Consider the following 17,083-nt stretch of genomic DNA (forward strand, 5'->3'; position numbering starts at 1 on the left):
TAAGCTTATTAACCCACACACATACGAAAGGATCCATCCTTCTTTTGAACGAAGAGGACGGGTGAACAATATGGGGAAGAGCTTGGTCGAACCAAACCCTTCTCAAGAAGCTCATTCACCTGCTTCATGATCTCCTCTTTTTGGGATGCACTTACATGATAGGCTGGCCTATTAGGTGGTAAGCTACCTGGCACAAGATCAATGCGATGATCTTCCGCTCGTATGGGTGGCAACCTATTTGGTAACTCATTAGTAAAACAATCATTGTGCTCTTGCAAGAATTTCAGCCTGTCATTACTAGGAGTGTTTACATGTACATTATTTTTCTCAACATGATCTCGTACAAAAATCAAGTACGCAAAAACACTCTTTTTCATTACTTTCTTAATTTGTACATGAGATACAAGGGGAATGGTAGCTGGCCTACGCCGCCTCTGTACAGCAGTTGCTCCGCCTTTGCGCTACCCTAGGAAGAAGTGCCACCGCCCCAAAGCTCATCAGCTCCGCAGCTTTCCGCCACCGCACAGAGCCGTCGCCGCCCAGAGCCCAGCCCCGTCGGCGCCTCCGTAGCCTAGAGCCTAATTCTGCTGCCTCCGCGGGCGTTTCCGCCGCCCCAGAGCCGGGTACACCATCGCCCCAGAGCCCTCTCCGCCGCCTGTTAGCCACCCTGTTTATCCCTCCACTATCGCCTGTTGGCTGTTGCCTGCCACCTACATCAGCACCTCCTCTCAGCCGTCTTCTTTGGAGGGTTGCCTCTCTTTGAGGAACCGCCATCGCCACCTTTTTAGTGAAAAAGTCTTGGGCAGCCATACACCACTCTCCATATCTCTTCCACAAGTTCTTTGAGGCATTTTTGTGAACAACATAGACTTGGTCATATCTTGGTACTAGCCCGGTGTAAGTCTCTTGTGGGTCAGCCTCGTGGTGAGCTCGGCAGCAGTTATCTTGTGCCTCGAGTCCTCGACATCGACTCGGCCGACTTTGACATCCGCATTTTTGTTTGATATTGTATTCATTTGTTGTATTGGTCCTGGCTTGGAAAAGTTTGTGGATTGTTCCTGAAATAAATTCCTGAAGAGGGGGTGGGGCATATTCCCCGCTTAGCATGGTGTAGTGTGTGAAACCCCTATTTCCCATCTCTCTCTCCCCCTTCTCTCTCTCTATCTCTTGTACACATGGTTTAATCTGTTACTACACGCTTCGTTGGGCTTACACATCCAGCACGCCAAATGTGCCAGGCTGCTATGCTACTGTAAATCTCCCATCTCTGGCATGAGCCTGGTCGCCAGTCGCGTGTAGGTGGGACTGTGACTGGTATTGCTGCAATACGATGGTGGGAGACCTAAAGGCCAAGTCCTCCCCCATCCTTTTCATAAGCCCTGACCACTCCAGCCTCTGTGGCCTAGGTGACAGTGCCCCATGTAATGATCTGGGTCGATGACCTGTCCATAGCAAAGATGCGAAGAATCCGCTGCCAAATCTGTTGAGCCTTCAGGTAAATCCCAAAGGCAATGTCTTTGAGACTCCTAGGGATGGCCGCAGCGCGGGCAAGGTGCTGGCTGACCTTCAACTGCCAACCAAATCTACTGAGCCTTTGGGTAAATCCCAAAGGCAATGTCTCTGGGACTCCTGGGGGCATAGTCACAAGGAAACTCCGTTTCGAGGCCTATCGGATCTGAAACTCCGTTTCCAATGTCACCCGTTTCTCGTTTCCTTTGTGCCGTTTCTTGATGAAACTCTTATGGTTGCATACAAAATATAACTATGTTGTTTCCAAGAAGCCGTTTCTTATCCGTTTCCATTTCCAAGATTAAGTCGTTTTCGTTTCCGATAGCCTTGTCGTTCTTGTTCCGTTTCCCGTTTCATGTGACTATACTTGGGGGTGGCCGCACCTCTGGCAAGCTGTTGGCCGACCTTTAACTGCTAGCCAAGTACCGACTGCTAAACTCCTATGTGCCATCAACCAAAGAAAGGGGGTGATCTTTCTAGGCTAAAAGCTGTCCCATAGTCTCTTTGAGAAATCCGAAAGGAAGCGCTCTGAGAGGTCCTGAGACTGCCAATGTACTGTTGCTGCTAGTGTGCCATCTATCTTAGGCATCTGGATCCTGCGGCCTGGCCGCGATGTATATAAAGAAGGGGGCATCCAGAGCCTCCTCCTGACCCGCTGGATCATGCCAAGTTCACTCTCCTGGGTCCCACTGGAGACACGTGAGAGGTTGGTACTTCCAGATCCATAGCCGCCATAATCTCTCTCTGGCCACCTTGGCCGGTGCTGGATCTATGTACCATTTTTGTGCCCGAAAACCAATCACTCTGACCCTTTGCAATGTGTAGACATAAATTTTCTTTATCTTAAATATGCTTAATTAATACCAAAAGTGTGGAAAATATTTAAAGTATGCATGCTAAAATCTATTCTTACTTGAGAAATGAATGATAGTCTAATGAATTTATTTTCGAAATCTTATTGTCAAAGTAAAGATGGTTTTTAAAGGAAATTTAAATAACTTTTTTGAAAATGTGAATCATTGGCGAAATGAAGTCAACACATACTTCCATCGTTGATAGTGTAGTTGAAATTATCTGGCAAGAAGCAATTTAACACTCCAAAAATATGTGAATCTTTATACTTTTCTATGCATAGGAAATATAAACTTCTTAATTTAAAGTGTTACAGGTGTAACAAGATTGGACATATTGCCCACAGAAGTCAAAGTTTATTTCACTTGGACTCAATGTGATCGATGAACATTAAGAACTAAACCATAGAATCGAACCAAATTAACAAGATTAAGCATAAAATAACATAAAGACATGAGATAGAGTAGACATCATCTTCAACACACTATTGGGTGCAATCTTCTCTTCCAAGAAATATCGGCATACTTCCACTTTTTGGGTATTTATGTCTTTATTCACAAAAATATCCCACATGCTAAAAATAGTTGCACACTCTTGCATGGGCTTGTCCTTTACATAAAATAGGAGTTGCTTTTACCAAAAGCTCAAATAAATCTTTCCTATTCAAATCGCTAAGGACAAATACATATAAACCTCCAAGGGCTAATTCACGTGCAACCAAATTAATAGGTCTACGCCTATGTATAACAAAAGTGGGCGGCTAACAAAATACAAAAATATCTTATAGTAAATACCACGCCAAAATGGCAAAATCATTGGTTATCCCACCAAAGGCAAAATACTAAAAGGAAAAACCTTCCTGGTAATTGCCCACGTCAAATCTTTCGTCCCAGCCATACTGGCTTATAAGCACAAAGCTCGTCAATCTCACCAACCTACAGGTTGTCTATTTAAACACATTACACATTAGCAACACTCGCTAAAATTACACAACACATAAGCATTAAATCTAACACTTAGTTCCAACCATTCCTAAATTCATATGTCCTACACATAGAATATTCGGAATCACCCAAGAGCCATGCTTCAAACATAGTGGTAATTAGGTATCCCCCAATTATCCACAGAGGGACGGACGGACAAGCCGTAACAGTCACCTTTGTGGTCACTCCAAATAATATCCCGAATACTTGAAGCAAGATGACCCCGGTCTCGGAGGCGGCCGTTGCTGGTGCTCTCGTTGGTGATACCTTACGCCGATGAAGGTGCCCATAGATGCCTTTGTCCACAATGAAGCTGAGGTGGAAGTAGATGAAGAGATGGAACTCCTTCTTCGGGGTGAGGTGAAGAAGCTCCATCCTAGCTATCAAGCAAGCCTCCTCGATGGCCATGGAGACTCATTGATCGTGCACCATCTCTGAGTGATAGACAACCTGCTCCCTGAGGGTGGAGTCCACGATCTCATCCATCCAGATCGTCGCTTATCGCGCACTCATGGGGAATGAGAAGACATCTGCTCCCACATCTAGTGGTGTCGGCGGTGAATGGTAGCATACCACACAGATGCGGAGTGATGCTATCGTCTCCTTGAAGGTGGATGCACTCTCGACGGGGAGCCGCCTGAAAAAGAACACATAATCTGCTGGATAGCCCATCATGAGGAGGAAGCCTCCCGAGGAAACAAACTTTGTCACTGGTGCAGAGTAGATATGGGTCTCCACAGGGTCAGAGAAGCTCTGAAAGGAACGCCAATGAGTGACAGTATTCTGGGAAGCAAGAGGGGGCAGGCCCCTGGGTTTGGGTGGGGTAGAGGTTCAGATGGGGGCTGAGGGTTTGAGGGGGTGAGAGGCGGCAAGGGGTGGAGGTGGTTGTGGGGTCAGAGATGGAGATGGAGAAGAAGCAAGGGGAGCCTTGGCAGAAAACTGCTGCAGAGCAAGAGGGTCAGGCGGTGGGGCCCTTAACATGGCTTTCTCCGTGGGGGGGGGTGTAGGGGGGAGAACTGAATCTGAGGGAGTTGAGTGGAGCGGGGTCTGAGGAAGATCATAGGGAGGATCTGAGAGTAGAGGCTCATAACTGTTCAGTAGGAACCGTTTCCTTGGGCTGCAGGCCCCCCTCAGTGGGTTCGGCGTCTCAGCGCGCCTCACACTCTTGCTGACAGTGGCAGCGCTGGTGCTCACGATGCCGCTGCCTCTGTCGCTGGTTCTCAGCTCCACTTGTATCGAAAGGCTTTCTTCTTAGGAGATTCCACAATTAGGTGTAGCTTTCAGAACCAGACTCCTGTGCTCTCAACCCAAGCATTCAAAAGCAGCTCCCTAGATCTTGGCCATAAGATGTCTGATACACAACTGGTGGTGGTAACGTATTGGATGGTGTAAGCTGGTTATGTGGAAGGATAGGCTTTATCTGGACATTTTGATATGTATGTAATAGGCTGATGTCGTTTAAGTCCTAAGTATTAGCCAATGTTTAATTGCCATCTTGATCTTATGCCGGGGGGGGGGGGGGGGGGGGAAGAACTGAATCTGAGAGAGTTGGGTGGAGCAGGGTCCGAGGAAGATCATAGGGAGGATCTGAGAGTAGAGGCTCATAACTGTTCAGTAGGAACTGTTTCCTTGGGCTGCAGGTCCCCCTCAATGGGTTCGGCGTCTCAGCGTGTCTCACACTCTTGCTGACAGTGGCAGCACTGGTGCTCATGATGCCGCTGCCTCTGTCGCTGGTTCTCAGCTCAACTTGTATTGAAATGCTTTCTCCTTAGCTAGGAGATTCCACAATTAGGTGTAGCTTTCAGAACCAGACTCCTGTGCTCTCAACCCAAGCATTCAAAAGCAGCTCCTTAGATCTTGGCCATAAGATGTCTACACAACTGGTGGTGGTATCGTATTGGATGGTGTAAGCTGGTTATCTGGACATTTTGATATACATGTAATAGGTTGATGTTATTTAAGTAAGTATTAGTCAATGTTTAATTGCCATCTTGATCTTATGCAGGGTTAAAAGCTCTTGCAGTTTGGAAACTTTGAGAAACCATAAGAACTCTGTTTTGGAGGATCTGGTGATCTTTGTGGCGGATGGAGCTTCAGCTTTATATCTGGACCTCATTTCGGCGGGCAATCCAACTTGTGAAAGTCAATGGTTGAACGTAATGACACCCTCGATTTCTTCAACAAGGATGCTTGAAAGATTCAGGAATGAGGTATGCTAACACCAATTTCTACTATTCAATTTTCCCACCTTTTCTGAAATTTTCTGCTTTTTCTTTCTCTGCCTGTTTTCATATAGGTTGTGGTTTTACCAGCAGTTGGATTCCATAGAAAGGAGGACTCTTTACGTAGACACTGCATCCCAATGGTGATGGCCTCTGCTGTAGGGGTGGCTGGAGCCAGGGATTCCATAAAAAAGACCCTTTTGGTAGACACTGGGTGCATCCAAATGGGGATGATTGTCTCTGTTGTAGGGGTGGCTGGAGCCAGGGGGTCAACAATATAGAGGTAACTCTAGTGCTGCACGAGGCCCCTCCCATCATCCCGATAGCATACATCTCCATGGACCAAGCAACCATGCCCCATGTAATGAAGCTGCTGCCAGGGTATTCAATCAGGCAAACGTATCCTTGTGGCAGTGTCGTGAATAAATCCTACAGAACGATCCGTGAGTAAATTGGATGTCGAGTCAACATGAAAATAGTTGCTGAAAGAAAATACAGGGCCAACGTACTATGTAGGGCATGTGTACAATAGAGTAGGCAGTGTACTACATACAATAGAGTAGGCCATGTGACTCAAATCAGCTGGTGGTGCATGAATACCAGCAACTAGCCCTCCTGTGCCAACTGTGTAGAGGACTAGAGAGCCAATGGTGGGAGTTGATGTCTATGCAATGTAGAGCTATATTGTATGTATGTGATGGCATGGAACATGGTGTCTATGATGATAGGGGCTGATGTTAACCCGGTTAATACTATGGCATGTAACATTGAGGGCTTACTCTTGATTTGGCATGTGGCAATGATGGCTTACTTGTGATCATGTGTGAAAGCATCATTACCTGCAGTCTCACCACTCCTCTTATCATCCTTCCCCGATCTGGTTCCTAAGAAAGACACTCCATACATCACCGCCGTGCGAACCAAACTATGAGATAGCCAGTATTTGGTACTAGATTCCTAGAAATGGGCATGCTCTCTCCAAGCGAGCAAGGGCGGCATATCCCTGCACTTAGGCGATCAATGTCACCAGCCTAATCGAATCTTGGAAGCCTAGGGATGTGTTGGGTATGTGGGTAGTCAGTACCTGGTGTCACGTGCACACACATGGACATGGATAACCTTTTCTAACCACACTTGGAGTGGAATCAGAGGAATGATGAAGTTTTCAGTCAAAGTGTCAGAAGTCAAGCAATCAAAGTAAGACTCAGTAGTCCAGGGAGGAAGGATGACAGGTTTCGACACCTGCTCGGGAGCGGTTCTAGTGTGTGTGAATAACCGCTAGTGTGTGGGAACAACCTCTTAAGAGGATCTTATGTAAGCAATGATGTATGTAGGTGACACCTCTTAGGGACACTTGGCATCATGGTTTGGGGTGTGGCATATGTGGTGGCAGCATATGTATACACCTTGTAAAGGGGGGTCTCTTCTATAAAAAGACCATTATCATAATCATACGAGTATGCTTAATCTTTTCAAGTTAATCTCGTGCCCTCTTGAGTCTTGCCTAATCACTCTTGTCAAAGCATTGTGATTAACTCCAAATCCCAACATCTAGTTTCAGAGCTATCTCGCCAGCTCTCGTCTGCTCTGCCTTGCTATCCTGCCATGTCTTTGCACCTTTGCCGATTTTCACTGCTTGTGCAGATTGTGTCACCGTGTGCCCAAAACTTGCCGCCTCCTCAGAGCTCGGTTGTGCCACCATTTGCAGCAGAGCTAGTGGCCAGCAAGCCACCTGTGGCAGTACTGTGCACAGAACCACCAACGCCGGCATCTCTAGTGCCGAACCAACCACCTCCGCTTGACCATCCAATGGTTTGGTTCGAGATCGCCGCTCAGCTCGCTTCGGCCACCGCATGCCCAGAAGTGGCAACCGGGTTCGGTCGTCTGTATGGCTTTCTCTCAGAGATACTTTTTGGATTAGGCATCCATAGGCACTCCAGAATTCAGTCAAATCTAGGCACTCTTGCATTAGTGCAATTTAGGGCTTGGATAAGGCATCCATAGGCACTCCAGAATTCAGTCAAATCCAGGCACTCTTGCATTAGTGCAATTTAGGGCTTTCTCTCAGAGATACTTTTTGGATTAGGCATCCATAGGGATTCCAGAATTCAGTCAAATCTAGGCACTCTTTGCATCAGTGCAATCACCTATCCGGACCATTGTTTAAGGACACGAGGTGTACATCTTGTTTCTGGTAAACCTTGATGATCGCATCTTACATCAGTCAAATCTCAGTGCCTTGTGTGCACAATCTAGTTCTTTTCCCGTACTTTCTTATCAGCCTATTAATGCACAAAAAGTTCCATTGAGGGGGGCACTTTCTTGTTTCTTCCACATAATTCTGCTTTGGGAAATCTCTTATTGTGAGAATGGCACAAAGAGGATTAGATATCTTTGGGTATATGCCCACTGAGGATAGGCTAGATGGGTATAATTACTCTTTGTGGAGCTTTTTTGTTGAAAAGTTTATTAATAGCCAGAGGCTTATGGAAGACCCACAGTGGGAGGAACCTTGTCCTCCATCCTGTCCTCCTCCGGCAACAACTGCACACGCTCGTACAGTTTCTCAGGTGGTAGCTGGAGTCTCAGAGGTTACTACTACCGAGAACAACGTAGGTGGGACACTAGGGATGCCCAAGATGTCCATGATTGCTCTTTCTGCGAAACGATCTATCATACCTCACATCCGATCTTGCAACTCTGCTAGGACCGCATGGGAGGTCCTTGAAGCCATCTTCGAAACCTGCAATGAAGCTAGAGTCATGTGCCTGATGTAGGAACTGGACAATCATGATATGCAAGAAGGAGATTCTATGGTAGAGCATCTAACCAAGGTGAAGGACCTGAAAGAACAACTTCTGTTGAACATCAATGAGATAGAAAGCTGGTCACCACTATTCTCAATTCCTTACCTCCTTTCTATCAAAGCTTTCACACTTCTTTAATTATTTCCATGAGAGGTGGAGGCAACACTATTTCTTTTGAAGAGCTGGTTGGGTTACTCCTTCTGAAAGAGCACGCAATGAAGAACAGATCGCAAGGAGATACTAGTAGAGAAGATCAAGACTACTTCTCCATGGGCAAAGGCAAAGTAGACTCATCTCAAGGGGACACCAAGAAAGGAAAATGTCATTACTCCCACAAGCTTGGGGACTCCAACGAGTGCTGTAAACGACTTGCCAAGTGAAGACCGAAGATGAATGGAAAACTCTGCTACTTTGGGGTGGCACCAAGAAGAAAGGAAGACGTCATTACTGCCACAAGCCTAGGCACTACATCAACGAGTGCCATAAACGACTTGCCAAGTGAAGATTGAAGATGAATCGGCAAACTCTGCTACCTCTACCTCCGACGAGAAGAATCACAAGAAAATGCAACAAACCTAGTTGAGGACGATTGGCCTTTCTAGCCACATTATCACTATTGTGGGGAGAGGGGGGGGGGAGGAGGGGGGATGTTATATATTAATAGTGATGAATGTGGGAAGAAATATAGGTGCTAGGTGGTTGTGTCAACTGGCATCTGATAATTTAGTATTCTAGGCTTAAATAAAGCAGTTTTAGTGTGTGTGAACAACCGCTAGTGTGTGGGAACCTCTTAAGAGGGCTCTTATGTAAGCAACGATGTATGTAGGTGACACCTCTTAGGAACACTTGGCATTATGGTTTGACCTGTGGCATATGTGGTGACACCTCTCCTATAAAAGGACCGTTATCATAATGTTATGAGTATGCCTAATCTTTTCAAGTTAATCTTGTGCTCCCTTGCTTAGTCACTCTTGTTAAAGCTTAATCCCAGAATATGGTATCAGAGTGATCCCGCCAGCTACTAGAGCCGCTGGCATTGGTGGCTCTATGTGGAGTACTGCCACCCGTGGCTTGTTGGCCATTAGATCCACTGCAAATGGGGGCCCAAACAGGCTCTAAGGCAGCGGCGAGTTCTAGACAAGTTGCGAAATTTGGCAAAGGCGCACAAGCATGGCGGGATAGCAGGCAGAACAAAGGGGGCCGAGCCAATCACCTCCGCGTAGCCATCTAGCGGTTCTCCATGAGCTCTCCACCATGTGGACGGCGCTCAGCCCGCTTCCACCTTCGCACGCCCAGAACTAGAGCTCGACTTTTGCCCTGTCGTTCGTTTGTAGTGCTCATTCTTCCGTCCTTGCCTTTGCACTCCGTGGTCCGTGCACCTCGGCAACTCCACTTTGCGATCATCATTAGTTGCCTGGGATCTTGTCCATCGCTGGCAAAACTTTTGAGGTATTGGGCTTTTTGCTTTAGGGCTTTCTTTTAGAGATACTTTTTGGATTAGCCATCCATAGGCACTCTAGCAAATCAAGGCACTCATGCATAACTATCCAAAGCATTTTTTAAGCTCACGGTGTACATCTTGCTTCTGCTATACCTTGGCGATTACATCTTACATCCAGTCAAATCCCAGTGCCTTGTGTGCACAATCCAGTTCTTTTCCCATACTTTCTCACAAGCCTGTTGGTGCACAAAATGTTCCCATTGAAAGGGAGACTTTCTTGTTTCTTGCACATAATTTTTCTTTGGGAAATCTCCTACTGTGAGGATATGTCCACTAAGAATATAGGGTAGATGGGTCTAATTACTCTTTGTGGAGCTTAATGTTGAAAAGTTTGTTGAGAACAAGCTAGAGGCTTATGGGAGATTGTCATTGGGGAGGAACCTCATCCTCCATCCTGTCCTCTGGCAACAACTGCACAAGCTCGCTCAAGCTCGTAGGTGGTAGTTGAAATATGAGGGGTTATTGCTTCTATTATTCAAGAATGTCGTAGGTGGGAGTCCAAGAATGCCCAAGCCATGTCCATGATCGTTCTTTCTCTGAAGTGATCTATCATACCTCACATTGGATCTTGTAGCTCTGCTAGGGCTGCATGGCAGGTCCTTGAAACCATGTTCCAAATCCGCAATGAAGCTAGAGTCATGTAACTAATGAGGAAGTTGGACAACCTTGAGATGAAAGAAGGAGATTCTATGACAGAGCATCTAACCAATGTGAAGGACCTGAAAGAACAGCTGTGAAGGTGACACCAAGAAGAAAAGAAAATGTCATTATTGCCACAAGCTCGGGCACTACATCAACGACTGTTGTAAACGACTTGCCGAGTGCAAACTTTGCTACCTCTACCTCCAACGAGAAGAAGTAGCAAACCGACAAGCCACATCATCACTAATTGGGGGGAGGATGTTAAATAGTAATAGTGATAAATGTGGGAATAGATGGGTGCCAGTTGGTGGTGTAAACTCGCACCTAATAACTTAGTATTGTAGGTTTAAATAAAGCGGTTCTTGTTGAGTAAAGTGGTGCCAAGCATAGTACTAGGGGATTTCCACAAAATGGATAGAACGGAGGTCCTCCATCACCTTGAGGTTTTGGTGTTTGGATGGCCTAGACTGATTTGTGGAAACCTCTAGCTAAGCATGCTTTGGCGTGAACACAACTAGGATGGGTGACCTCTCGGGACTTGGTCCCCCACTCAATTTCCAACATGGTATGAGAGCCATGGTTTGAAGTGTAAACTTTGGGCCACTAGGGAAGCCAAGTTAATCCTCTTATCTAAGAAAACATGGACAAGTTCAACCTCTGAGCTAAGAAAAAGTGGACAAGTTGGCACCAAGGGGGGGTGTTGAGAAAAGTGGTGCCAAGCGTAGCACTAGGAGATTTCGACAAAATGGGTAGACCGGAGGTCTTGTATCACCTTAAGGTTTTGGTGTCTGGATGGCTAGACCAATTTGTGGAAACCTCTAGCTAAGTGCGCATTGGCGTGAACACAATTGGGATGGGTGACCTCCCGGGACTTGGCTCCCACTCAATTTCCAACAGTTCTAGTGTGTGAACAACCGCTAGTGTGGGTTCTTTTGTGTGTGGGAACAATCTTGTAAGAGTATCTTATGTAAGCAATGACGTATGTAGGTGATACCTCTTAGGGACACTTGGCATCATGGTTTGACATGTGGCATATGTGGTGGCAGCATATGTATATACCTCTTAGGGACACTTGGCATCATGGTTTGACATGTGGCATATGTGGTGGCAGCATATGTATACACCTTGTAAAGGGGGGTCTCTCCTATAAAAGGATCATTATCTTAATGTTATAAATATGCCTAATCTTTTCAAGTTATTCTCATGTCCTAATATCACTCTTGTTAAACCTTTGTGATTAAACAAGAAATCCTAACACAAGCGCTGGAGAAGGTTGTGGCACTCTTTGGGAAGGCTAGGGATGCAAACCGTCATTGGGTAGCCAGCTGCCTTCGCCAAGGGGGTCTGACTCCCATGAGAAACCGTGTTTCCACGGTGCAAAGTAGACATGGGAGTTCCACACTGCCAGTAGACTCAAATGACAGGGTCTTCTCTGCAAGGGTGGAGGAGGAAAACTCTAATTGGATGCACCCATTGCCAAAAAACTGGATATTTGTGATACCAGAAAGGTGTCCCAAGGGACCCGCCTGAAGGTGATGGGAGACACCTGGCCTCGAGCTGGATGGCTGGCAATGATCTTGCACATTAAGCTGTGCACTTGTGGTGTTGCCAAGATGCGAAGAGTTCTGCCTCTGAGAATAGACAATTAAGGGCACTTATGAATGAATCCATTCTCTGTCAATCTGAGAAGTCTGTCATGAGGGTGTGTGTGTGTGTGTGAGAGAGAGAGAGAGAGAGAGAGAGAGAGAGAGAGATATCACCGTCTACAAAAGACCCAAAGGGTCTATGAGACCAAAAGGTGATTCAATACTCTGCCATGGAAAGAAAAGAAAAAAAACTGCTGCCAATGCCTAAGGTATGAGCACATGGCACCGTGTGAGAGAGCCTCGCAACGATCAGCTGACGATGATACTATCCTCTGCTAGTACAGATCGGATGGCCTTGCTCGCAGTATAGACCGAGCTCTCATTAGCAACCCTCGGGTGCGTGGGACCGAGGGGTTATGTGTCTGAGTGGTAGCTTCTGAGGTATGGTGGGATATGTCAAAGAAATTTGTGATGATGTGAGTCTGAGATGAGTCTTACTGAGTGTCTCTCTCGGAGTGCTGCCTCAATACTGCCTCTCTGGCATTTGAGCTCCATCTAGAACTTGCCTAGGCATCCACCTCTTTTGTAGTGCATACTCTGCATATCCGGTCCTCCTGTGAGATGTGATCGGCTCTACCAGTCTCCATGCTAAGGCGGTGAGAGGATATCCTGAGCTGACCAATTGGCTATCCACATGGCATGTAGTGTGTCTGTATGTATCCCAGGCTCTCAACGAATCTGTCCCCTGAAACTCTCAAGAAGTGATCTCTATAAAACTGGAGCTTCCTACTAAGCTGTGGTGGGGGCACCCGTTCCGGATGTATGTAAAGCCCTTGCAAGTCCAACCGAATGATATGGTTGATCTTTTGGGCTGAAAGATCGACATATGGGGAGTACAGGCTATACTGAAAAGGAGGGAGGCGCTGTGTGTGAAACCAGTCAACCATCTGGGAGTACGATGCTTGTAATACTGATGATGATGATGAGGGTATAGTCTTGCATCCCTCTCTCTCCGTCGCCCTCACCTGGTGTAACTGCAGGGATGACTCAAGTGGCAGTCTCAGGAGATGGTCCCTAGAAAGTGTATGTATACGTAATGTCTGGAAGAGGGCATCTGTGACCAAGGGGGCTGCCCCAAACTCTGTTAGCACAATAGCATGTGGCACCAATGCTTTGCTCCTGATCAAACGTGATAGCATCATTACCTGCTGTCTTTCTATGCTTTTCCAGGAGTCCACACCAAGACCCAGTCCCCAAAAAGTTGCACCTTACATCATTTCTGGGTGTACCTGAGTGTCAAAGAGCTCACACTTGGTATGGGTTTCCTGGAAGTGGCCCTGAAAGCACTCTCTCCAAGCGTGCTAGGGTTGCATAGCCCCTTGCCAATCGGGCCTCAGCAGCTGCTGTGATTCAAAAGTGTGGTCCTGTAAATGTCACCCTGAGGTGCACATACGACTTAACAATCTCCACTCGGGATCCTCTATAAAGGAAAGATAGACGTGATGTGACCTCATATGATGTATTGAAGACCATCACCTTAGTTTTGGTGAGATTAAACGTGAGGTCTCTCTGGTCACAAAATCTCTCAAGTGCCTCTAGATGTCTCTGTAGCCCCTGGGCTGAATCACACAGAGAGAGAGAGAGAGAGAGAGAGAGAGAGAGAGAGAGATTAAGCGTCTACTAAAGACTCAATGGGCCTATGAGACCAAAGTGATACAATAATGTCCATGGCATATCTCATCATGGAATGGAAAATAAAACAGAAAGACAACATAAACATAGCTATCTCACTGGGGGGAGAGAGAGAGAGAGAGAGAGAGAGAGAGAGAGAGTTTTTGAATACATATGATACTTCAATACTTCTCAACAGGTTGCTCTGAATAGTTGGCTGAATGAGAACTTCCAATCGGTCACCGCTATGTTTGAAGATCGATTTAACTTGTGGATTTTGAAGTCTCGTACTTTGGTAACGAATGAAGCTAGACGTTCCAGCTCAAAAAAGCGAAGTAAAAACCACATGGGTAGCCACAAAAGCAGAGAGTCATCAGAGTTGCTTATTGGACAATTCAAGCTACCTGTGAGAAGAGTCCGAGAGCTACGGGCTTTATCTGGCTGGTATTTCTTATTGGAAGTTTTGTCCAGAAAAAGACCAATTCTACGTTATTAGTTACTGAAGGAAATTAATTTTATGATTACAGGAGGTACTACTACAGTTTGTATTTGGAGTTCTCGGACATCTGTGGTCCCCTTCTAAGAACCGTTGTGACAAAGCTAGGGGAGGGGATCTCATTTCTTCTTGTCATTCTGATTGGTCGTTCGTTAGGTCTCATCTATCGTGGCATCTGTCAAAGTGTGCAGTGGACTTCCAAGTAACATATACCAAGATGACATAGCAAAAGGAAGTTTGATCGGACTCATCATTTTTGTTTTTGTTGAGCGGAACATGGGAGAGGTAATTGAATTAGGTGCTGCCTTCTACATGAATTGTAAATGCCTTCCTTTTTTTGCATACAAAGGAGGCTGTGCTTGAGCTTGGTAGCTTATTTTTTGTCAAGTGGCTAATTGTCTTGTGTTTTACTTGCTAAGCTTAAGGTGTCAACGTCACATTGCAACACTAGATTGGTATGATCTTTTTAAACTTCCAACTTTAGGTGTGTCACATTTGGTTTGTTTCAACTGTTAGTGAAGGTGTTTTTCTTTTTTGGTTGGTTTAAGTTTCTGTTCCAGTACATTGAGTATGCGGTAATCGGTTCCCACCCTTTCCTTCTGCAAGTTCTCTACCGCATGGAGCCAGCAAAAAGTGGGGGCTTCCGTCTTGGCCCAATTAATTCATATGTTGCAAGTTAAGCATTGTTACTTGCACCTGTATCTGAAGGTAGACCTGCAGTAAAATTGATTTGAGCCACTCTGAAATGTGCTTTTTGTTCTCTGACTCTCGAAATTGGGGTCTTCCAATCCCATCCAACCCTAAAAGAGGACCACCTTGGCTGGAGTGAAATCTCACGCTATTTTTCAGGAGTCAAATCTCACTCCAGTATTTCTACTGACGCGGATGGAGTATAATAAGTGCCTCATTGTTGCAAAAAGTGAGCTTTTAAAAAATAAAAAACGAGTGAGATATGCTTGATAATCTCAACAACAGCTCCAAAGTTTTTTAGTTTGGTTTTCTAGCAATAAAATTAACATGTTTCATCATTGATCAGCACATATGGTAAGCCGATAAACATGCTTGGGTTGCTTAAGTGAAGGAGGTGCAGTGGAAGTTGAAGCCAATAATCATCGTTTGATGGACATTGATCCGCTTTTGACCGGTGAAGACCGACCTTTCCTTAAATGAGTCCCTCATTCAAAACTTTTGAGAAACCAGCACGATCATGCAAAATGCCATAAGGGCATGCAATGAACAACTCACACATCGTGTCTAGGCCCTTGCTCTTGCCTAGTTGAGCTTTCTATTTGGTTGTTCCTAATCATGCTCGAGCAACTTGAGTCAAGCTGTGGGTTAAGCAGGTTTTTGGTGTAACCACTCCATATGGTAGGTTTATATTTGTTCTACAAGCCATAGCTGAGGGGTAGTCATAATAGGGATAATCTTTGTTGTTTGTTTATGTGGATTGCTATTTTGGAGAGGAGAGGGTGGAAAGTATATTGGCTATGACCAGTCTTGGAACATGTCATTTGCACAAAATATAGGTTTGCAATGCCTGTAGTGAAAACAAGTTTCAACTTCTTGAAAAAGGTTCTTATCATGAAAGAGATGTAGTCTAGCATGGCTTAGATATGATCACATTCTGCTTACAAGTGGGAAACATGCTTGCATTTGACATGGTGGACGCCTTTGCACACAGCTTTCTCCATAGGTCCCCCTATACCACACCATCAACATTGAATTATAACCAACGATAATCCTTTGCCAAATAATTCCTCACCTCGAAGCCACCCTTAGTACATGTGACCCTCTCTTTGACACTCGCTCACCTGTGCTACAACAAAGTTGTCTTTCTTGAGCCTAATCTTTCTCAAGCATTGGGTTCTCATTTTACCAATGGTTTTCAAGCTTTGCTCCATGATTGTATGCCTCTAGTAGGTAGGTTCTTTTTGTAGGTATTTTCTCTCCTATTGATGCCATGATAGTTATTTCAATGATTTTGATAAACTAGATGCCTTTTATAATCAAAAGCATGAAGTGAAGGCTTGTTAACCACTTCATTGGTCCGGTTTTGCTCGCCGACCTACCATAAGGCGCTTTGCCATCTTTCTTACCCATGCAAGAATGGACATTTAACTTTTATAAGACAACATTAGAACGTATAAATCATTTTGACCATGAGCTTAATATCACATAGGGAAAGTCTATGACCTTAACATACATACTTGTTTAAGACTAGTAATAGAGGTCGGACCATTTTCAAGTTTGTTCGGTCAAGTGTGAAAAGTATGATAATAAGCAATGGATAATTATTTCCTTGCAATAGTTTACTTATGAGCTTTTCTTCTTCTCTCTTACTTGCTTGTAGGCTTTTTAATCTTGCTTGGTTTATGGATACTCTCATCTTGCCTCTATCTAGGTATTGAGAGCTCTCCTTTCATCCCTTTGGAAAGGAGCATTTCGGTGTGACAATGGAGTGAGGACACGAGGGACGAGCTGACACATTCACATGGGAAGTTGCATTTGTGGCTCTAAGGCAAATCCAACGACACATACTTTGGTAAGGCTAAGGTAAGCTCTTGACTTGAACATGCGGTTGAGGATTATCCTAGCTCTTAGCTTTGTTTTTTCGTCCATTCCAAGCTATTGGGATCACATAGTATTGTCCGGTGTTGATTAGAAGGTCACACTCAGAAAAACATACGGTTTTGGAGTAGTGGATGTGATTGTTTGTTGCCTTTTATTTCCATTTGAAGTTTATTTTGTATTAGGGAAATCTATGTTTGTCTATTAGTAGGCAAAAACCTTGATTTTTTAGTGATTTTAGCAAGG

At 45.2% G+C, this 17,083-nt stretch overlaps 1 protein-coding gene across 1 annotated transcript in view; it reads left to right on the forward strand.

Moving 5' to 3' along the window:
• Window positions 1–14,748, forward strand: part of LOC147603035 (phosphoglycolate phosphatase) — a 75,938-nt gene extending 61,190 nt beyond the window's left edge. Inside the window, exons 5-7 of the mRNA XM_086797025.1 lie at window positions 5,350–5,554; window positions 13,973–14,217; window positions 14,301–14,748. Of these exons, the coding sequence (XP_086653151.1) occupies window positions 5,350–5,554; window positions 13,973–14,217; window positions 14,301–14,475 (625 nt within the window). The 3' untranslated portion in view covers window positions 14,476–14,748. The remainder of the gene's footprint in view (window positions 1–5,349; window positions 5,555–13,972; window positions 14,218–14,300) is intronic.
• The last annotated feature ends 2,335 nt before the right edge of the window (window positions 14,749–17,083 follow it).

The sequence above is a fragment of the Cibotium barometz genome, chromosome 65, assembly GCF_041138505.1.
Source record: "Cibotium barometz isolate CiBa-2024 chromosome 65, ASM4113850v1, whole genome shotgun sequence".
In the NCBI taxonomy this organism is placed as follows: Eukaryota; Viridiplantae; Streptophyta; class Polypodiopsida; order Cyatheales; family Cibotiaceae; genus Cibotium; species Cibotium barometz.